General features: G+C 39.8%; 2 protein-coding genes and 1 long non-coding RNA gene across 27 annotated transcripts in view; 1 reads left to right on the top strand and 2 right to left on the bottom strand.

Annotated features, from left to right (window-relative positions):
* Positions 1 to 414, bottom strand: part of SYNJ1 (synaptojanin 1) — an 88,209-nt gene extending 87,795 nt beyond the window's left edge. For all 25 annotated transcript variants that reach the window (XM_078358464.1, XM_078358490.1, XM_078358489.1 and 22 more), the window contains exon 1: positions 1 to 414. In XM_078358464.1, coding sequence (XP_078214590.1) covers positions 1 to 83 — 83 coding nt within the window. In that variant the 5' untranslated portion in view covers positions 84 to 414.
* On the top strand, positions 326 to 4,661 carry LOC144580636 (uncharacterized). Its single transcript, XR_013530559.1, has 2 exons — positions 326 to 551; positions 4,624 to 4,661. It is a non-coding gene; the product is annotated as an uncharacterized LOC144580636 (long non-coding RNA).
* Positions 4,662 to 6,087: 1,426 nt separating this feature from the next.
* Positions 6,088 to 23,911, bottom strand: part of PAXBP1 (PAX3 and PAX7 binding protein 1) — a 38,954-nt gene continuing 21,130 nt past the window's right edge. Inside the window, exons 11-18 of the mRNA XM_002761372.6 lie at positions 21,473 to 21,672; positions 18,544 to 18,688; positions 17,870 to 17,991; positions 16,758 to 16,834; positions 16,015 to 16,081; positions 11,226 to 11,372; positions 9,680 to 9,834; positions 6,088 to 7,255 (exon numbers count right to left, since the gene is read on the bottom strand). Coding sequence (XP_002761418.1) covers positions 7,138 to 7,255; positions 9,680 to 9,834; positions 11,226 to 11,372; positions 16,015 to 16,081; positions 16,758 to 16,834; positions 17,870 to 17,991; positions 18,544 to 18,688; positions 21,473 to 21,672 — 1,031 coding nt within the window. The 3' untranslated portion in view covers positions 6,088 to 7,137. The remainder of the gene's footprint in view (positions 7,256 to 9,679; positions 9,835 to 11,225; positions 11,373 to 16,014; positions 16,082 to 16,757; positions 16,835 to 17,869; positions 17,992 to 18,543; positions 18,689 to 21,472; positions 21,673 to 23,911) is intronic.

The raw sequence follows: 23,911 nt of genomic DNA on the forward strand, positions 1-23,911 counted from the left end.
CTCTTCCTACGGCTCCTCCTCCTCCTTCTCCCACAGCCGCCGGAAGCGTCACTTCCGCTCCAGCAGGCCCATCTCTTCCGCATTGCGCCGCGGGCGGGGACGGAAGATCCGCCCCTCTCGGGGGAAGGGGCGGGGCGTCAGGATGGAGGACACGCCCACTCTGGGCCGACCTGCCGGGCCGAGCACTAGCGGGCTGCCGCAACCTTCGCCTCCAGCGACCTTCGCCTCCAGCTGCCGCCCCCTAGGCCGCAGCTGCGGATCCCACCGCCGGGGATGCAGGGAGAGGGAAGATCCGGCCTCCTTGGTCCCCTCGCGTGGGCTCTTCAGAGCGTGAGCGCCGGGGAGGGACTCCGGGGAAGAGCCTGGGGGGCTGCGTATTGCTGCTGCCCAAGCTGGGCGTCAGGACCACCCCCTGCCGCCCCCACGGGCCTGACGGGCAAGGAGGGGAGGGCTCGGGACGGTCGGCTCGCGGAGCCAACCAGGTGGCGCTTGAAGAGCTGTCCATGGTGTCGCCCAGCAAAAGGCACCGAGTTCCTAGTCTCAGCCTCTGGGTAGGTAGCAGAAGAAAAACTAATGCTTGCTCTGGAACAGTTCTGTTCGGTGCCTTTTCTTGTGTGTTCTGGAGCTCACAGGGTTCTACGGAAGAGTGCTTAGGTGTACTCGATGGAGAGTGGGAAGTCACAAACCACGATTTCAAGGCTGAGTCCAACAAAACATGGCTGTAGGGAGGCCACAATAGCGACAGCTGTGGTTGCCACTTTTGAATAGCTTTTGCCTACCATTGAATTTGGTAACTAAAGGTACTTGTTTTATCTCGTCCTTATTTTTCAACAGATCGTGCTTCCTGGCTAATATCAGCGTGTCCCACAGATTTCTTATTTGTTTCCATTGAGTAGACCTAATAAGAATGAGGTCAAAGTCCACAGGGCAGAAAGCAATTGAAAACCTGAAGAACCCCCCACTCAAACTGTTTCCACTTGCGTTTGCTTTTTCTTTACCTCTTCCCCTTCTGATTTTCAACAGCCAAAGCAGAATTTAAATTTGGTCATGTTGCAAAAATCATTTCCCCCTTCAGGCCCTGTCATGTGACTTGATTTTTTCATCCATTTTAGAGAAGCTGCACCCACCCTGGTTTCAGGACACTGAACTAGTTATAATTTATTAGAAAAGAAGCCACTTCAATCATGAGGGAGAAATACAAAGATTCTTGGATTTAGTTCTAAGAACTGGAGGGGATTTCTATCTCAGTACTGTCTCAGAAAAGCTGTTGTTATCAAATGCATTGCTTGGGAGGTAGCTTTTATGACAACTGAAATCACTCAGTTTCAAGAGGAACGGGGGCCTGAAACCAGACATGCTTACTCCAAAACCCAAAATCCTTTCCATCATGCCTGTGTGTCTGTAAGGCTACTAGAAACGCTTCCTTTCTTATAGTGGGAAGCATGGGTACTAAGCTACTAAGCTCTCTTAGGAACAAGTGTTCTGCATATTCCTGATCCCTTTTCATTTTGGACTAAGGAGATTTAGGTCAAAATTTCTGGGTTCTGGTTTGGAATTCCTGCTTTTTTCTTCAAATTAAACTGGGGAGAGGGGGGTGGGTAGCAAGACTCTTATTCCTAGACTTCTTAGAAGGCCACAGCCTTTCCACATCTCATTTTAGTCATGAAAAAAGCACATGCCCAGAGTTTGAAAAACATAAGGCTATTTTACTAGAGGCTTTTTCATCTTGTCCCTCTTTCCTATTTATACTTCTACGTCTGTTACAGCATTTGACAATAGCTGGAGAAAATTCTCACTGACCTTGAAATGTCTTTGGGGTAGGCTGACTTAAAAATATAGGTTAAGTGGCATACACAAACTTCTTAGTGAGATCCTAAGTGCCTGCAGAGACAGGCTGACACCAACTCGACCCTTGAAACTGAGCAGTGAAGAGCCTGTGGGAAGCTAAAAAAAAAAAATGCTACTTCTTCAAAAAAGATATCCTTACATTAATCTCTTGAACTTGAATGTTAATTTAGGCTAATTTGCAGATTTGATTAAGGGGTCTTGAGATTATTTTGGATTATCCAGATGGGCCCTAAGCAATCACAAGTGTCCCTATAACCGGCACGCAGAGTAAAATTAAACACACACACACACTAGAGAGAGACAGAGACAGAGAGAGAGGTGATGTGAAGACAGCAGCGGAGATTGGAGTAATGTGGCTATAGCCAAGCTATGTCAGCAGCTGTCAGAAGTCGGAAGAGGCAAGGAAGCATTTGAGCCTAGAGCCTTTGGAAGGAGCATGGCCCTGCTGAGTCTGGCCTCCAGAACAGCGAGAAAATACTTTTTGTTGTTTAGACCACCCAGTTCATGGCAATTTGTTACACCAGCTACAAGAAATTAACACAAGGCTGATGTAACTTTCTATCAGGAGAGAGACAGCCTCAGGTAGGTGTTTCAGATATCGCATCTTATAGAACAAATTGAAGACAAACACCCGCAATTTTAGTTGCTGATTTGTGACCAAGTTATTTCTCCTATGAGCAACTCTACTTGAAATATGCAATTGATTATGTGGAAACATGGAATTGTTATTTTCATAGGAAAAACACTCACATAGTGGCAATATATAGCCCAACCTAATAGTATGTCTCAGGCAGAGTATATAAGAATTTACTTATTTATAGATGACTAGTGATTATCCCAAACAATGACATTGAAAAACTATATCAGGTACATGGCTACAAATTTTGACAGGTGTTTATTATGTGAATTAGTAGCAGCACCTGCTTTTCTCTTGGCTTTTTCTTTTTGTTAAAAATGCTAGATAACATGGAAAATCAGGGAAATATTAGTAGTCTGATTCAGTAACCTTTAACAGCTTTTCAGGTTACACAGGCTTTTATATCAAGATCAGGATCTGGAAAGCAATAGTGCTCTGCAGATCCTGATCCTGATATAGTATAGTATAGCAGGATCTGCAGACCCTGGTTGTAGCTGGCTATGTTCCCCACTAATGACTGTGAAAGGAATGGCTCACTGTTAAAGAGAAAATAGGCCAGGTGCGGTGGCTCGCGCTTGTAATCCCAGCACTTTGGGAGGCTGGGGTGGGTGGATCACAAGGTCAGGAGTTCAAGTCCAGCTTGGCCAAGATGGTGAAACCTCATCTCTACTAAAACTACAAAAATTAGCTGGGAGCGGTAGCAGGCGCCTGTAATCCCAGCTACTCCGGAGGCTGAGGCAGGAGAATTGCTTGAACCCGGGTGGCAGAGATTGCAGTGAGCCGAGATCTCACCACTGTACTCCAGTCTGGATGACAGAGACTCTGTCTCAAAAAAAGAAAAAAAAAAAAAAAAAAAAAGAGAGAAAACTGGTCTTGAAAGGCAACACAACAGCAGGTTACAAATAGCATTGGCTTTTTCTTTAAGAAATTCATTGTAACCAGTGAAGGATAAGATTTTAAATTAGAAAAATGGAAATCCTATGAATAAAAATCTAGTAAGCTTGAGAGCAGAATCCCTGTGGAAAAAAGAAAAAAAACAGACTGAAAAATAACTTGCAGGTACCATAGGCAGGAAATTGCCACTAGAGCAAACAGGGAACTTGTGATAAATAAAAATGAAGTGTTTTAATTTGGAACAAGAGACCAACTGAAGAGAGATCAAATGTAGGGGGTTTATTTTAATGACCCACAAGGATTCTCGTAGAAATCAAAGTGCCAGAGCCAGAAACAGGGCTTAACCTTCAAGATTAGAGCTGGGGGATGTTCACTGTTCCAGTTGGCTCTGGGTCCGTAAGCAACAGCAGTTTCACTAAGGTTACCCACAGAAGGTAAGCTTTCATGATCAAAATGATTTCTGCAGTATTCTGTCAAAACTTTTCTCGTACATTTTCCTAAAGATATTTAACAAGAGCCTAAGAGTCATGCGCTAGGGATTCTCATTGTAATGAATCACTGTATCCTTTAAGCCTCTGCTGGAGTTAGGACTGACAGGAAGCCAGCACAAATTACTAGGGGCTGAAGTCCAGCAGCAGGCCAGGTGCACATCGATTCTAATCCCATATAACAAAATTCAGCCTGTGTTTGGGCGATCTGACGCAGCTCTTAGCAGCGGTGAACCCGGTATCCACAGTTTCAGTTCTGGAGGGCAGTCTTCAAAACGTTTATGGAAAATACAAGACCTCCCAAACATTCAGATATATTTAATTGTTCTTCCTACATGTCGTGCTGTTTTTCTCATTTTCATTTACTTGAAACAGATCAAATGTTTTGTCATAATCAGTGAATGGCAAGGCTCCCTTTATTTCACAGGTATTACCATGTTAGAGATGAGAAGAGCTCTTGTAACCATAAACAACCGCTACAATATAGTAACTTACGGTTTTCTATTGTATACTGCAGCTCTGTAACATTTAACCATTTTTATAAGGGTTTCATGATTTCCAGAATGATCACTAGCATTTCCAATATTTTGGCCAAGTATGGGTGCTGGTTAATGTTACCACTGCAGGCAACTGTGGCTCTACTCAACTGAAGACCTCTTGTAGGCAGTGTGGACCGTAACTGTTGTAGCTGGCCCTGCTGAAACGTTAGAACTGTCCCAGTGTCTAAGATCATCCTTCCCTCCTTCCTTCACACAGGTCAGGCCTGCCTGCCTTGTTGTCTGACAGCTTTCCCAGCCGCCTGCAGGCTCCTCTCCATTTTTTCTTATATGCATTCCCCCGCAATAAACTTCTTGGACATTTAATGCCATCTCTGTGTCTGCTCCCAGGAGGTCCCTGACTGACACACTGGATCATTTAACCTCCAATTCCTTTCCTCCCTTGGCTGAGGTCTGTTCCAAGAAATAGCTCAAGGACACTCCAGCCTGTTGCACCCGCCAAGGAAAACCCCTCGGGCAGAGGAGCAGGTGCTTGCAAGAGGACACCAGTGGCAAAAACAGGGACATGGCGAGACATTGACATCATTGGCTACAGTAGTACTAATCACTCTTTTGACTGCGGTTTATGTTGTTTCAATAAAGTTGCCTTCCTTTTCAAAAACGTTTGTCACTTGTTTTGCAGTTAATCTCAGAGGATTGGTCCGGAAGAAAGAAACTGAAAAGCAAAACCAACTTTATTAAAATGTAACCCTCTGGATTTGTCTTTTCAGAATTCCTTTCATAAGAAATATCCTTAAGCTATTTCAGAAATAAAAATGTTCTGACTGAGATAGAAAAACCATCAGTTTTATGTAGCCTACATCAAATTCCTACTGTGATGTTCAAACCCATTCCTAAAACCAATACAGCCTGACAGATTTCATAGGATAAAAAGTCTGAGTTTAAGAGTTCTTAAAAGCAGAGCAATGAGTGTAATGAGTTTGGTATTAACATGCAGTTTAAGGCCCAACTGATCTGCATGTGATACATATACATGTTTATATGTTTTATTCTATTTAAGATGAGAATAGGTGTTCTGACTTTAATTCTACTTAGTAGTCCAGTAAGGTGTAACAAAAAAATTCATCTGGAATGAATAACTGATTTGGTTTGGCTCTGTGTCCCCACCCAAATCTCACCTCGGATTGTTAATAATCCCCACATGTCAAGGGTGGGACCAGGTAGAGATAAATGAATGGGGTGGGGGTGGTTTCCACCATGGTGTTCTCCTGATAGTGACTCCTCACTACATCTCATGGTTTTATAAGGGGCTTCCTGCTTCCCTCAGCACTCATTCTGTCTCCTGCTAACCTGTCAAGAGGTGCCTTCCGTCATGACTGTAAGTTTCCTGAGGCCTCCCCACCCATGCAGAACTGAGTCAATTAAACCTCTTTATAAATTACCTAGTCTCAGGTATGTCCTTTTAACAGTTTCTCATCCTTACACATTATAAATTACCTAGCCTCGGGTATGTCCTTCTCATGCTGTTATAAGGACATACCCGAGGCTAGGTAATTTATAATGTGTAAGGATGAGATAAAATCGACAGAACAAACAGAGGGCATGACACTGTTCTACATATTATGTCCTGATCAAGGGTACATATAGACTGGCTCATAGCCCCACTTGATTAGAATCATTTGAAATGCTGCAAAATTAATCATTAGGAAAATACAACAAAGGATATATTTAAAAATTTAATGCTTGGCTAAAGCTTAATTACATATTATAATTATCAAACGATAGTCCTTAATTTCCAAAAAATTCCTCTTTTGAAAATCACACAATGAGAAAGCATAAACTTTAAAACAAGTTCTCTGAATATTTACAATGTGGTATAAACATTGTAGAAGACCATGGATATTAAATTGCCTGGGTGTGGCTAATCAGCAAGGCGTATTCTTTATTGCATATTTAACTCACATATGTGGGATTTTAAATATGACAGACTACTAAAATTCAAATGCATGTATCTGCAAGCTGGGCAGGGAGTAAAATCATGAATGAGACAGGATGGTCAGCCCATAACCATGCATTAGGTTGTGGGTTTATTATTTTCAAAAGTGAAATTTCTATGTTCCATTTGAAACTATGTTGCAGATATCATTTAGCGTTCATATTAAACCCACATTTGACTCTAACGCTGATTCAAGGAAGAAAGTTCAACATTCACTCAATGACTAAGTCCACAACTCAACTCTCAATGTTAAGGCAGCACAGCTACAGTGACAGCAACGCTAACCAAAAGGTAATGAACATTTAGCCACTTGCCAGCCCTTTCTTTTGTTACAACAGTGTAGTCATTTCCCTAAGACAATTTGCTACCGGATAATTTTCTGCTGTTAAAAGACTTCCTCTATAGAAAAACACCACAAATTTCCAGTGTTAAAGTAAGTCCATGGTGGTATAAATATGTATATGCATAATTACACAATTTACACTGCACACATCGTTTACAGAGGACAATTAACTGGGAGGGTTAATTTGAATGACCATACAAAATACTTCTGTAAACAAAGTATGATGGGCAGTAAAGAAAACATTCATAGACGCCTAGAAATAATTTGAATTCCTTTCATTCTGAAGAAATCTCATTTAAGGACACAGTACTGAATATAATGTGTTTTGTATTAAAACAAGAATCGCTATTTTACAGTTTAAAAACTTTACATATATACAAAATTTACACATTGGGAATGGTAATCAAGCAAGCAGGCTTTTCAGTCTCACAGATCTATTTTCCTTCAATCAAAGACTTAAATTCTTTCACATTGTGGTCACTTGCAACAGACATAGCATGATCCAAAGCTCGAACACTTGCAAGGAGTTTTACTATCTGTTTTATGTTTTCCCTAAAAGAAAAAAAAATGTAGCAGCATTTCATTAATTAGTACATCCAAGAGAAAATTTGCTACTGATTTAATGGCATATTACACCTTCTGCAATCAATTTTTTTAAAGCACACATTTGCAAGAAGGGAAACATACGTAAGCTACAGCATGTAAAAAAATTCTAGATTTATCCATATAAAACAAAACTTACATATGTTTAAATGACTAACCAAGAGACAGGGGACTCATTTTAAAAAATAAAACAGAGAATTCATTCAAATCAATGTGTTTCATTAATATCGAGAAAGAAAAGAAAGCAATCTGTTTTCAAACTACTTGAGAGGCCTGTCTCATTCCTTCCAAACTGGAGTCCTGGCTCTTTTAGAGTATACCTGGAACACAAATGATATTTGTGTCGCTTGGCTGGGTGCGGGGGCTCACACCTGTAATCCCAGCACTTTGGGAGGCCGAAGCAGGTGAATCATGAGGTCAGGCGTTCAAGACAAGCCTGTCCAAAATGGTGAAACCCTGTCTCTACTAAAAATGCAAAAGTAGCCAGGCACGGTGGCAGAAGCCTGTAATCCCAGCTACTCAGGAGGCTGAGGTAGGAGAATCTCTTGAACCAGGGTGACAGAGGTTGCAGTGAGCTGAGATCAAGTCACTGCACTCCAACCTGGGTGACAGAGTGGGACTCCATCTTTAAATACCATCAAGATCCAGCATAATTTCCACTCTGCCAAAATTCACTAAAGCATAATCTGACTCCTTATCACCCCAGTTAGAAGTCATTCTGCTTTCTTATTATGAAGTAATCCTCAAATTACCTAGAGAATTGCTGAAACACAGATCACCCCTGACCTCATCCCAAGAGTTCTATTCAGTAGGCCCAGAGTGGAGCCTCTGAGAACTTGCAAGTCTATCGAACTCCCAGGCCATGCTGATACTGCTGGTTCAGGGACCGTTTAAGAATGACTGTTTTAACATTAAGCTTGAACCCCTCATGAGAAACAAGACATAATATGACATTAGTAACTGTCTTATCTACAGAATTGTAGTAAGCACCTATTAGGGAAGATTAGAATTTGCAAAATTTTGCAGCACGTGTGAAACCTGCTTTGTGCACTGCACAAACCAAGTGCTTACATAGCTGATAAAGTACTTTTCTGTAGAAAATTAAATACTGAGGCCGGGCACGGTGGCTCACGCCTATAATCCCAGCACGTTGGGAGGCCGAGGTGGGTGGATCTCGAGGTCAAGAGATCGAGACCATCCTGGTCAACATGGTGAAACCCCGTCTCTACCAAAAATACAAAAATTAGCTGGGCATGGTGGCACGTGCCTGTAATCCCAGCTACTCGGGAGGCTGAGGCAGGAGAACTGCCTGAACCCAGGAGGCAGAGGTTGCAGTGAGCCGAGATCACGCCATTGTACTCCAGCCTGGGTAACAAGAGCGAAACTCCATCACAAAAAAAAAAAAAAAAAAAAGAAAAAAAGAAAATTAAACACTATTTGTTGATATTTAACTCCCACAGAAACACTGTTAAATATATGTAAATCAAAGTTTAAAATTTGGTAATATTTATCTAGTACAAAACAACACACTAAGAAAAAAATTAGTACTAACAAATAAGAAAATGGCACACCCTAAGAACAAAATTAAATAAACCAAAATCACCTTCCAAAGAATTTCACCATTAAAATCTTTAATATCTACTTTAATTTTATTGTGAAAAAATATCCAATTTTCTCACAGGAAAATAAGGTCCTTTTTCAAGAATGGGGAATGAGGGAACAGAGAGAGGTTTTGTTATGGGGTAGGACTAACGGTGTGAGCTAAACAAAAATGAAACTTTGACATTACGAAGACACATGAAATTAAAATTTTAAAAAGAAAATCCCTTCAAACTGCCCTAGTGTTATTATTTACTTTTTATGCTAGAGATTTATCCCCAAATTACCTGACCATCTACAAATTAATGTCCACAGAAAGGCTAATGGTTCATTCACTTGTTTCTTGCAACCTTTGCTGAAAATTAGAAATAAGTTGCTCCCAAAAAACCATGAGTGATAACCTCTAGCCCATAATATGGATAAAAAAAAAAAACCTCCCCAAACTGGGAAAAAAAACCTTGAATTTACCCCCAAGAGTCTGAGACCTCTCTAGTTCTTCAAGGAGGGAAGATACAGAAAACCACCATTTATTTGCTCCCCTGAGGGCTGGTGCTTACTAGAAATCTTCCCTTAGTATCTTCATAGACAACATACTGAAAAAAGATAAAGTAAAAACCACAAAAATAAAAGATTATGTGCATTTTTGGTAGGTTTATAATACTAAGTGAGCATATAATTTAAAATATAAACATCTCTACTTAAAGCATTTTAATGCTAAATCTGGCAACTAATTAAAATAACTCTAGATTACCATTTCATTAATTACAAAATTACCTTGCATTTCTTTTTTCCACATCAGAGCACCCGATACTGTTTCTATAAATTGTATCTGCTAAGTGTACAAGGTATCGACAAAAGTTTTCTAACTGAGAAATAGTCCTTTCTCCTTTCAGATTCATGAACCATTGTTTGGGGAAACAATTGATTACCTGCAGAGAAGAAAGGTGTAAAATAAAATAGTTAAGACAGAATAAATGAAAAGCAGTCTAGATAATGGGTATAAATGTATTTTACCAGAAAACTTGCTATTGAGCTACAGCAATTACTCTGAAGTAATATTCTCTTAAATCTGACTTCCTACATTAACTAAACCAATATACCCGAATTTTTGCCCCAACCAATAGCTTAGGCACTCAAAGCAAAAGATAAATTATCTGTCCAATATTTAAGTAAATTAGTAACATAAAACTGACAACCAACTGCTTCATTTTCTAGTCTTCTAGGATGGCCTAAATAAACGGAGTTTCTGGCCAGGCATGGTGGCTCACACCTGTAATCCCACCACTCTGGGAGGTGAGGCAGATGGATCACCTGAGGTCAGCAGGAGTTCAAGACCAGCCTGGCCAACATGGCAAAACCCCGTCTCTACTAAAAATACAAAAATTAACCGGGCATGGTGGCTCATGCCTGTAATCTCAGCTACTAGGGAGGCTGAGGCAGGAGGATCACTTGAATCTGGGAGGCAGAGGTTGCAGTGAGCCACGATCGTGCCAGTGCACTCCAGCCTGGGCAACAGAGTGAGACTCCATCTCAAATAAATAAATAAATAAAATAAGCTGAGTTTCCTTTATCAGCAGCTTTTGATGTAAAACTATGAGTCACATAAAAATGAAATTACAGCACCCTCTACCCCCAATAATTCCATGAATAGGCACTGGTGCATGTTGATGATGAGAGTCGAGTTGGCCCAGACTGGGGTTAAGATAAGGCTATTATTATCCTGAAGTTAAAACTTTTATTAATACCTACAAAATATTAAAATTTTACTCATTATCTATAAAAATATGGATATAAATAGATGAAGAGATACATATGATAGTATACATTTTTTTTTTTTTGAGACAGAGTCTCACTCCATCACCAGGTGCCAGGCTGGAGTGTAGTGGGGTGACCTCGGCTCACTGCAATCTCCACCTCCCAGGTTCAAGCAATTCTCCTGCCTCAGCCTCCCAAGTAGCTGGGACTATGGGTGCACGCCACCACGCCCAGCTAATTTTTTTTGTATTTTTAGTAGAGATGGGTTTCACCATGTTGGCCAGGATGTTCTTGATCTCTTGACCTCGTGATCCCTCCGCCTTGGCGTCCCAAAGTGCTGGGATTATAGGCGTGAGCCACCCTGCCCGGCCAATAGTATACATTGTTATGTTAAAACGCTGCAGGGGTTTGGAGCTACTTAGGCAGTCACACTGTCAACCTTACCTGCAAGTCCAATAATCACAGGGGTTTCATAAAATTCTCAAATCCCTCTTCAAACAAACAAAAACAACCAATTCATTTTAACGTATGTGCTTTAAAAACTATACTGTATCATTTAACTCACATTTTGGGCTTTTTTGATGCTGTCATCTCCATATTCTGAATTCTGAAAAGCCATGAGAATATATCTATTTAATAAACCGTCTATTGATAACTCTTGTAGAGTTTTATTTGAGAAAATGCCATACCACTGAAGAAAATTCCCTAATAGCTGGAAAGAAGAAAAAAAATTAAGTAATGTGAAACAGATTAGGTACAAAGTAAGTAAGTTACATAGTAAAACACCATATAAAATACAGCAGACCAAAACTACTAAGTATTAATACTTTCAAAGGTACAAACATTTCCTAGAATGGTTAGATTTAAATATTAAATTTTAATTAGTCAAAATTGAAACAGCCACATGTAGCTAGTGGCCACAGCACAGGTCAGCATAGATACAGAACATGTTCCATCATCGTATGACAGTAGTACGTGACAGGGAGTACTGATTCTTAGATAAGTGTCCTCCCTTCAAAGCTACACTCGAGCTGGTTCTATGCATCCCCCGCCTCCCGCAAAAGATGGAAGAATCTGACTACAACCCTGCCTGGCTACCACAAATCATGAACTAGGACCAAGTTATATCACTTGTGCATCTCAAGCTACCCAAGCTCAATACACAGAAAATGAAAGCTATCATCATAAAATGAAAGCCCCATCCCATCCCACCGTAAAAATTTCTAGTTCCCCAGTTGTTTCTCAACTTAGTAAATGGTAACACCATTCAAGCAGCTGCCCAAGTCCCATGTCTGGATGTCATTCTTGACCTCTCTCTAAAGTTGTGTGACTCCACCACCATCCAGTCTGTCCATTTCCCTCAGTTCCTGCTGCCATCCCCCGAATCTGACCCACCTTAATCTCTTCGGAAGCCTGCAGTTACTCAAGTGATTGAGCAACAGCATGGAGTAGCCTTTCTCAAGCAGGGCTCTGCAAGAATTCTAAACCTATAGAAAATGATTTTGTGGCTCTTTACTAAGTTTTCCCAAGAATGATACATAGCTAATACCATTACAGACGCATAGGAAAGAAAGAATTCATTATAGATCATAGAGGCCTTAAGGCATTAGGTATTAGGTCTCCCACAGAAGCCAGTTGAGAAGAGCTGCTCAAGAGTCAGACTGGCCTGAGCTGGATTCCCATCTCTACCATTACCGATGGAATGACCTTGGGCAGGTTATTCTGTGCCTCACTGCCCCATCAGTAAAGTGAAAAATTATGTATACCTCACTGAGCCATTCTGAGGATTCAACAAGATAATCTATATAAAAGGTGTGGCATACTGCTTGGTACACAGTCAACACACAGTAAGTACTAGTTCCCCTAAAATACACAATAAATATCAGTTCCCATTTTCATTATTACTATCCATACCTACTTCAATCTATTATCTCCACATAGCAGACAGAGTAATATTAAAACTGGCAATTTATGGCTGGGTACAGTGGCTCACACCTGTAATCCCAGTGCTTTGAGGGGCCAAGGAAGGAGGACCACTTGAGCTCAGGAGTTTGAGACCAAGCTTGGGCAACACAGCAAGACCTCCTCTCTTAAAAAAAAAAAAGGCAATTTGTTTACTTACCTTCCCGCTAAAAACCCTTCCATGATCCACACATCTATAGTTAACTGGTTTTCAACAAAGGTACAAAAGCAATTCAATGGACTGTGAAAGGAAACTACCTTGGGCTTCTTCAAGCTGGGAACCACTCAGGGCAAATCTGCCTCCCATTCTATTCAAAGTTATCTCTCTGCTCACAGGGATAGATTGCCTCTTCTGGAAAGACTTATCAGAAACTCCCAAGAATGCAACCATTTCTCTCTCTCACCTCAGTGTGACCTGAAAGTCTCCCGGTGTGGGAGAGGCCTTGCTTTGAGCTGTCTCGGCCTTTCTGGATGGAACTAATGTACTTCTTACATATTGACTGATATCCTGTCTCCCTAAAATGTATAAAACCAAGCTGTGCCCCGACCACCTTGGACATATGACAGTAGCACTTCCTGAGGCAGTGTCACAGGCACATCCTCAACCTTGGCAAAATTAACTTTCTAAATTAACTGAGACCTGTCTCAAATTTTCAGGGTTCAAAGGACAAAGGATAGCCTTTTCAACAAAGCGCTGGAACAAATAAATTTTAATCCAGGCCTCACACCCTATAATAAAAATTAACTTGAAAAAAGAGTCACAGACCTAAATGTAAAACCTAAAACTATGAAACTTCTAGAAGAAAGGATAGGAGAAAACCTTTGTGGCTTCATGTTAGGCAAAAATTTCTTAGATATCACATCTAAAGCATAATCCGTAACAGAAAAAAAAGATAAACTGGGCTTCATCAAAATTAAGAACTTCTGCACATGGAAGACCATCAGAATAGAAAAACAAGCTACAAACTGAAAAAAAAATCTGCAAATTATTGACATGATAAAGGACTTCTCTCCAGAATACAGAACTCAATGCTTAGTAAGAAGAAAGCCTAATTTAAAATGTAAGCAAAAGATCTGAAGACACTTCACCAAAAGACATAAACAAATGGCAAATAAGCACATGAAAACATGCTCAACCCCGTCATTAAGGAAATAGAAATGAAAACCACAATGAGATACCACTCTACCCCACAGAATGACTTAAAAAGTAAAACACTGACAATAGCAAGCATGGTGGGAGTAGGGAATAATTAGGACACGAACAGGCTACTGGTAAGAACGCAAAATGATACAGCCACTTCAGAAGACAGATTCCTGGTTGTTTCACCCAAGTGAAATGAAACTTACATATTCAGAATACCCTTATAGAAGTTTTGTTCATAATTACCCCAAATTGGAAATGTCGGGGCCAAGGGAAAGCTTCCCCTTTGCCCTATGAAGTTTTGCTGAAAATTACTGACAAGAGGCAAATTAACAGGAGAAAAGGCATATACATTTATTTGATCACAGTTTTATGTGACACGGGAGCCTTCAGAGTAAAGACCCAAAGATAGAGGAGAAATTGTAATTTCTCCCAATTTCTCCTCTATGTTTAACAAAAGATGTACGGCTGTACAGAAGCATGACTGGACAAAAAGGTATGATCAGACTGAGAGGACACAGCAAGGCCTGTCTGTCCAGATTCTTCTTGGCCTCTGAGCAGCATTCTTTCTTTCTGGGTAAGGACCCTCTCTGGAATGGGGGTTTTATGACCTATAGTCAAACAAGGTAGGTCAGATGCTTCATAATGGCCAGTTTTCACACAGAAAGGCAGAGGCAAAATTAAGAGTAATATATTTAGGTTTTATGGTTGGCTTTGGGGAAAAGGGGTTCTGGTTTCTATGACCCACCTAGGCAACAGGAATTCTAGTTTCTATGGCAACCCTCAGGAGAGACTGGGACTGAAAGGAGGGCAGGAGAAGGTCAAAGAAAAAGTTCTTCTGAGGCTGTTTCTGAGGCCTTCATTTTCTGGTATTGTTTTCTGAGTCCCAAGAGAAACTACCCAAATGTCCTTAATTAGAAAATAAATAAAAACCAAAACCTAACTCTGGTGCACCTATACAGAAAGGCCAAACCTCAAATGTGTTCAGTGAAAGCAGTTGGTCTCAAAAGTCTGCCTATCATGTAATTTCCTTCCCTTCAAAGGACATAGACCAGGAGGTGGCCCAGGGGCTTGTGATGACCTTGACTACAAAAGGGAATGGGGAATTTTTCAGGACAATAAAAGTTTTACATATCTTGACTTTGGCAGTGATAACGAGGCTGTATCTGCTCATTACTGTATGTAAATTATACCTTCTTTTTTTTTTTTTAATGGAAGCTGAAGAATCTTTCTATGACTTCCTACAACTTTTGGGATAAGGACCCAAGTATTTCACATGACCCACTAGATTCTCCATCATCTGGACTACGGACTTCCTCGCTGACTCCAGCAGTCCTAGGCTTTCTTCAGCTCCTCCAGTATAGCCTGCTCTCTTTCACCTCAGGGCTAACTCCTATTTATTCTCCAAGTATAATGATCTAAATATCACTTCCTGAGGGTGGAAGGAAATCTTCTGGGACTGGCAAATCAAGTCTCTGTGTCCCTTATCACATGTTCCACAATATTTCCCCTTTGATAACTCATCACACCTGCGATTACCTATTTGCTGTCAACTGTGCTGGACTGTGAACTCCACAAAGATTCTAATTCTAGCTTACTTAGTGCTATGTCCCCAAACCTCAGAAGAGTAGCTGCTACAGCAGTCCTCCTTATCTATGGTTTCAGTCAGCTATGGTAAATATAATAAAGGTATTTTGAGAAAGAAAGAGAAACCACACCCATATAACCTTTAACACAATATATTGTTAATAATTGTTCTATTATTCATTATCGTTAATCTCTTACTGTGCCTAATTTATAAATTAAACTTTATCACAGATGTGTATGTAGAGGAAAAAACAGCATATATAGGGTTCGGTACTATCTGTGGTTTCAGGTATCTACTGGGCATCTTAGAACGTATACCCCATGGATAACGGGAGGACTACTGTAGTCTATTTGCTGAAAAAATACATTGTGGCTTAGTCAGGCATTTTTTTGAGTACCATGGACCTTACTTTGGAACTCAGAATTCATTTTCTTTTTGCCCACCTGCAACTGTCTTGATCAAGTTAGAAGAATTCATTTTTTCCTCTGAAAATATCAAACTGGAATGAACTTCTGGAATAAAATTAGTTTCTAAAATAGAGATTTCGGGTATATATAAATAGATCTAAGCCTGTGCAGTCAATAAAAAACAAAACACTTTGCAAAATATAATATATGAAGTCAAACAAAATCTGAGTCATTTAAATAGTCTATGGACACGCACCTTAACTGAAGACCAAAACTGTCGTTGAAAAAACAAGTAAGGCCCAGAATTTTTATTTTCCAAGACACTAAGTAAAAAAAGGAGAAACATATCATGATCAGAGATTTTATACGTAGGTGCCCTATGATTCCTAGACAAAATATTTTTCTACTACACAGGCAAACAAAATAATTAATTTTTAAATTTTTCTTTTCTTTTTTGAGACAGAGTTTCACTCTTATTGCCTGGGCTGGAGTGCAATGTTGCGATCTCGGGTTACCGCAACCCCCACCTCGTGGGTTCAAGCAAGGCAGGAGTGTCTCAGCCTCCCGAGTAGGTGGGATTACAGGTGTGCGCCACCACGCCCTTTTTTGTACTTTTAGTAGAGATGGGATTTCTCCATGTTGGTCAGGCTGGTCTCAAATTCCCGACCTCAGGTGATCTGCCCACCTCGGCCTCCCAAAGTGCTGGAATTACAGGCGTGAGCCACTGTGCCTGGCCTAATTTTTTAATTTTTCAAATAATTGCATTCTGGAAGATAATTTGTTTAAAAGGCAATAGAAGTTTATTCTGACACACTCAGGGAGAACATAAGAGTATTAATTGCTTTGTTCTGCTTAAGGGAACATTCTCCCCACTAATCTAGTCTCTCTGTAAAACACTACATGGGTGAAGTTTGTATTTCAAGCTAGTTTTCCAGAATTTTATAAGCCTTCTCTGAAAGATAATGAAGATTATCTTTAATGGTTTTCAGAGTTACTTACTTTTTGGGATATAAGGGCATAAATACATCATCATCTAGAGTTCTTCTCATTCTCAGTAAAAGTGCCTTTAGGTATACCTAAAGAGTTAAAAGTACATCACACATTTTAATAAGGACTATGACAAGAAAACTAAGCCATATTCTAAGTCGTGTAACTGAATATTGAACTGAGTGAACCATTTTCTCAAATTTGTAATTTTCCTCATTGAAGACCCTAAAGTAATTAATACTAAATAATGTATTAGTTCATTCCTCAATAACTGTCGAGCAATAAAGCTTTAAAAATCTTTCAATCCCTTAGTCTCCATGAAGATTTAAGACCAGACACATAATCTAGTTCTCAAAGTAAAAATTCAACAATGACAAAGAGCACCCACCTTCTATATATTTAAATAGCTCCTATGAATGGCCCCTGAAGAGCATTAACTTTAGTTTGGAAACTAGTTATAATATAGTATCTGGTTGTTTTATACACTGTATACATGCTTTGGGGTGTCCAATCTTTTTGCTTCCCTGGGCCACACTGGAAGAACTGTCTTGGGCCACATATAAAATACACTGACATTAAAGATAGCTGATGAGATTAAAAAAAAAAAAAAAAGGTGGGGGGAGGGAGGGCTGTGCATAAATTTCATAATGTTTTAAGAGTTTACAAATTTGTGTTGGGCTACATTCAAAACAGGCCTGGGCCACATGTGGCCCATAAACCATGGGTGGGACAAGCTTAGTTAATTGTCAGTTGTTAACATTTTAGTTTCCCGTTTCCTCCCCTTTCAAAAAATTCAGTTCTTAAAAGGACATTTGATTAGTTGGATTGGGACGGGGGTGTGGGAGTAAGAAATCATAATGATGAAAGGCTGTTTAAACTGATGACATCTTCTTTCCATATCAATTTTTTTTAAACTGAAAACTAGCATCTCTCTGCAGGACTAGGTATTAAAAAAAAGAAAAAACCTAACATCTCAAATTTGTGTATTTCAGGCTTTAATGGCCCTGACGGCCCATGTAGGAGAACCAGATTTCTGACTGGCTTAGGATAACCACTCATTCTCTCAATACTTGCTCATATTCAATAAAAGGAAAAAATAAAGTCTTCAAAAGATACTAAATTACCTGTGTATTTTTATTTTCTGCATTCACTACTGAAGGATATCCACTGATTAATTTTAGTGTAATTCCCACCATTCTTGAAGTCTGTGTGGTAGAAAAAGGGTCCCACATATTTTCAGCTATCACTATGAAGAAAAACAGAGGACTGAGCCATAGAAGTCAATTGCAGCTTTCTTACACTTTATATCAAGCAGACCTCTCTCTATTAATGCCAATCCTAATTTATTTTTCCTCTTTCTCTACAATATAAGCTTCTATCTTCTTTGTCCTATTAACTGTGGGAATTTGGAGGGATAGGGATGTGGAGAGAGGATAGATTCCTATTTCTGATACTCCGGGAAAATAAAGATTAGGAAAAAAGAGGATTTCTGTAGAAATCAGTGATTCCTAATTTCTCCCCACATAAATGCATATCTTCCCTCAAACTACGTACAGTTTTGCTTCAGTCAGTCTTTGCATTTCTAAGCCTCACCTATGAAGCAAGCAATTACTGCACTCAACTACAGGCCCACCCTCAGGTGGTCTTCAAGTACCAGGATAAGAACCCCTCTGCCCTCTAGCCATCTCTAGGCCAGGTGGTAACTATAAGGAAATGTGCTCTGAATTAAAAACTCATAAAAATAGATTTGAGAAAACCAGCATGTCTGAATGCTTAATTCAGAAAATAGGAGATTTACCTGTTAGTTTAGGAAGAATCACCTTTTCCACAATGGTAGGTAGTAGAGCAACATCTACATCATCTTTCTCTTGCTCTCGTTCTTCACAACCATAAAACAGCAAAGATTCAAACCACAGCATATTCTCAAAGTCACGACATTTTGCCTAAAAGAATATTTAAAAGGTTACCTAAATATTTTAAATAGTGGCTATTTCTGCTTCCAGCTATAAGAGAAACAAGAACCAAATTTAACCTTTGCTTGTAAACAACTAGAAACTGGACAGCTGGAGACATCAGGCTACCAGACTCCAAACTATACTACAAGGCTACAGTAACCAAAACAGCATGGTACTGATATGAAAACAGACATATAGACCAATGGAACAGAATAGAGAACTCGGGAATAAGACTGCACACCTACAACCACTGATCTTCAAGAAACCTGACAGAAATAAGCAATGGGGAAAAGATTCCCTATTTAATAAATGGTGCTGGGAGACCTGGCTAGCCATAGGCAGAAAATTGAAACTGGCCCCCTTCCTTAAACAATATACAAAAATTAACTCAAGGTGGATTAAAGACTTAAATGTAAGACCCAAAACTATAAAAACCCTAGAAGAAAATCTAGGTAATAACATTCAGGACATAGGAATGGGCAAAGATTTCATGACAAAAAGCCAAAAGCAACTGCAATGACAGCAAAAATTGACAAATGGGATCTAATTCAACTAAAGAGCTTCTATACAGCAAAAGAAACTATCATGAGAGTAAGCAGGCAACCTACAGAATGGGAGAAAATTTTTACAATCTATCCATCTGACAAAGGTCTAATATACAGAGTTTATAGGAAACTTACATAAACTTATAAGAAAAAAACAACCCCATTAAAAAGTGTGCAAAGGACATGAATAGACACTTCTCAAAAGAAGACATTCACGTGGCCAACAAACATGAAAAAAGCTCTACATCACTGATCATTAGAGAAATGCAAACCAAAACCACAATGAGATACCATCTCACACTAGTCAGAATGAGAATTATTTAAAAGTCTAGGAACAACAGATGCTGGTGAGGTTTTGGAGAAAAAGGAGTACTTTTACACTATTGATGGGAGCATAAATTAATTCAAACATTGTGGAAGACAGTGTGGCAATTCCTCAAAGATCTAGAGGCAGAAATATCATTTGACCTAGCAATCCCAATCCTGGGTATATACCCACAGAATATAAATCATTCTTTTATAAAGATACACACATATGTATGTTCACTGCAGCACTATTCAAATAGCAAAGACACCAAATGCCCATCAATAACAGACTGGACAGAGAAAATGTGGTATATATACACCATGGAATGCTACGCAGCCATAAAAAGGAACAAGGTCATGTCCCCTGCAGGAACATAGATGGAGCTGGAAGCCATTATCCTCAGCAAACTTACACAGGAACAGAAACCCAAACACCACATGTTCTCGCAAGTGGGAGCTGAACAACGAGAACATTTGGGCACATAGTGGGGAACAACACACACTGAGGCCTGTTGAGGGGTGGAGGTGGGTGTGGGGACTTGGGGGAGCGAAAGCATCAAGAGCTAATTGATGCTAGGCTTAATACCAAGGTGATGCATTGATCTGTGCTATAAACTACCAGGGCACATGTTTACCTATGCTACAAACTTGCCTTTGTACCTCAGAACTTAAAAGTTGAAGAAAAAAAAAAAGAACTGGACAAAAAACAATGGACCACAGGGAGCACAAGACTATGACCCCTGAAAGAAAGGAATCAAATGAGGTGAGGTGCTAGTTCAGGACAGCAAAGCAGTTTTGCTGAGTGGAGGAGACAGGGGGTGGAGTTCAGGAAGGCCAAGACAGCTGGAAGCTGTGGGGCAGAAGAGTGGGCAACACAGAAAAACAACTCCAAAATACAGTGTTGGGCCTTTGCTGTGTACAAAGACACTTACGCACATAGCGAAACTTCAGAAGTTCTAGCAAAGAGCACACGGGAACTAGAAGCTATGAGCTGAATGCTTCTCAGAGCTCATATTTTTTTCAGTTGTGTTTCTAGGGCGTCAACCTCAGCCTCTTTTCCTTATAGTTCACAAATACAACCTAGCCAATCTCAACAATGTCTACAGCTTCACCCATATGTTGGTAACTTCCAAAACCACAATGTAAACATCACGACTAGACCTCCATAGTCAATTCTAACCCCCTCCCTTTTATGCCAGACCAATAGGTCCTCTTGATTTCTCCTCCTCAATTTACCTTTTTCCTCTTGTGACAAATCTTATTCTATCACCCAGACTGGAGTGCAGTGGTACAATCATAGCTCATTATAGCCTCCATCTCTTGGACTCAAGCAATCCTGCCTCAGCCCCCCAAGTAGCTGGGACTACAGGCACATGCCATCACACCAGCTAATTTTTCTTTTTTAAGTAGAGACAAGGTCTTGATATGTTGCCCAGGCTGGTCTTCAACTCCTGAGCTCAAGCAATCCTCCTGCCTTTGCACCCCAAACTGTACAGGCATGAGCCACCATACCTGGCCTATCAATTTTCCTCACCATGACCACTGACTTGGTTCATGTCCTCATTTCACACCTGCCTCATTGTGCTTTCCCATCTGGTTCTGAGTTCCTCTAGGATCAAAGGACCAAGTTCTTACTATTCACGTTCATATCCCAGTGTTACTACATATAATTTTAGCTGGCTGAAAAAAAAATTATATGTAAACTGAAAAAAAAAACAAAAAAAAACACACATGGCTCTTTTGGGAAGGGATGAAACTTAAAAGATCATAGATCATAACCAGATACAATTTGTATCAATTACATCCTATGCCCCATTGCCCCTGCAAAATATCTTGCTTAAGCTTGTATCTCTAGCTTTGAGATTAAAATTACCCAGATATCAAATTGTAACACTTTCTAATAGTGACAGAAGCCACTCACCTCAAGAGGAGTCCAAGTGAGGAGCTGAAGTCGTATCAGGGGGTTGAATAATTTTGGCAAACAAAGGCCAATGTAAGCATCCTTGTAGGATGTGTAGTATTTTGAACGCCATGCTTCAAATTGTGATTTAATACAGTCAATTGAATAGAAACTTTCAAGGACATCTTCAAAAACTTTGCTGGATTCTTTCGAAATGCGATCTAAAAACAACAAAACCCCACAGAGAACCATACTTTAGTATGAAGGAGGAAAAAAAAGCCCAATATTTTCAGTGTTTTCTTTGTAGCTTCAGTATCAGAATAAGATAGGCTCGTTAACAAAGGGCCAATTGTTAGTCACAATTTAAAGATAAATTTGTTTCAATCTGTCTTATTATGTAAACTAAGGTGCAGCCAGTCCTCATTTTGCGGTTCTAATGTGTAAAATTTTTCTACCAGTTTCGCTAAATAACACCTGCTGAATCAAGACGGTTCAAGTTCCAGTTGCCACGGTATATTAGCCATGAGTAATCGTGCTGCTAGCATTTTGGTCCACAGACCAATGCACAGATTAACAGCTGTGCATCATAATCAGTCATTAATCAGACTGCTTCATTCAAACTCTGTTGGTGATTATAACTGACATAGTCAACTACCAGCTGAATGGATGCTAGGAACCTTAAGGGAAAAGTTATTTGAGAGTAAGATTTTTCCTTTTTTTTTTTTTTGAGACAGAGTCTCACTCTGTCACCCAGGCTGGAGTGCAGTGGCACTATCGCAGCTCACTGTAACCTCTGCCTCCCAGGTTCAAGTGATTCTCCTGCCTCAGCCTCCCAAGTAGCTGGGATTATGGGTATGTGCCAACATGCCCAGCTAATTTTTGCATTTCTAGTAGAGATGGGGTTTCACCATGTTGCCAGGCTGGTCTCGAACTCCTGACCTCAAGTGGTCGGCCTTCCTCGGCCTCCCAAAGTGCTGGGATTACAGGCATGAGCCACTGTGCCTGACCAAGAATAAGATACTTTTACGATGTCTCAGATTACTTGGGAAAAAAGAAATGTTTATGATGGAGAGATCAAGTTCTGAGACCCTTCACTGCAAGATGAATCTTAACATTGCTAATAGTGAGACAGTCTAACATTTGTCATGAGCTTTCAGGCAGTATGAAACAGCATCCTGTATAAATTATTCTTGGGGGGGGGAAAAAAGTTTAATTTAAATCTAATTAAGCCTTCAGATCTATATTCTAGTTTACAAGAAACAGATCAAAGAACAAGTTAAACAATGCTATGAGGAAACATACAGACCAGTCTAGAATATAGGATATTCTATAAGAGAAGTGGCCTGGTCTCTTTGAAAAGTTAATGTCTTAAACAAATAATAGGAGTGGGTGTGTGAATGTGTAGAGTACTTGGGGATACTCAAGTACTCTGGGTTAAAAAAATGTAACAACCAAGCAGAGCATAAAACTTAGGTGAATCCTGGTTTCAAAAACTACAAAATAACCCATAAAAGCAGTTCCTAGAAAGGTACTTTTTGAGAATGCCATTGAGGAAAATTAAATATGGACATGATATTAAGAAATGCGTTAACATTCTTATGTATAATAATAGTACTGTGTGCTAAAAAAAAAAAAAAAGAAATAATCAGAATAGGCATCTAAAAAAAGAAAATAGACAACGGTACTGTGATTATGCAGAAAAATATACCCATTTTTAGGAAACACACACTGAAATTTAAGGGAGTGAAGAGTAACGAAGTCTGTAAGTTACTCTCAAATGGTTCCAGAAACATGCACATCTCCACGTATAAAGAGATCAGGCAGACTTGGTGAAATCGTAAGCACTGTGCAGTCTGAGTGACAGGGATGTGGGTGATTGATCACTGTGCTAGTCTTTCAAATTTTCTATTTTTTTTTTTTTTTTGGTCTTTCAAATTTTCTGTTTAGAAATGTTCACCGTAAAAAAAAAAAGTGAGAGAAAGAAGCTTCTCCAACTAAATTCCAAATGGTGTGCAGCTGATATAATTCCAATTATAGCCGATGGTGGAAATGAAGACTTTTATTTGGGATCCTTCTGAAAATGCCTGACACATAACAATACTAACCATTCCTCTAGGGTGTGATTACTCATGACTCCCCAAATCAAGAGTTTCTTTCAGTAAACTCTTGAGTGCTCTACCGCCAAGCTTTACCTTTCTGGACCAGACAGGCTGCAATGAGAGCTGCCCTCAGGACCTGACACATTTCTAGTCACTTAAAATTCTACCATTTGGAAGAGTAACAACATTTATTATGCAAGTACTAAGTACACCCTATGAGAAGGTGTTACCCCTATTTTTGAGAATTCATCATGATATTCACTAATAAAAAGGCATGCAAATTTTTGCAATTAAAAAAAGTGTCTGGTTCTAATGCAGAGGCCATGAAGATTCAAACCATTTCATGGTAAAAACCATACCC

The sequence above is a fragment of the Callithrix jacchus genome, chromosome 21, assembly GCF_049354715.1.
Source record: "Callithrix jacchus isolate 240 chromosome 21, calJac240_pri, whole genome shotgun sequence".
Lineage (NCBI taxonomy): Eukaryota > Metazoa > Chordata > Mammalia > Primates > Cebidae > Callithrix > Callithrix jacchus.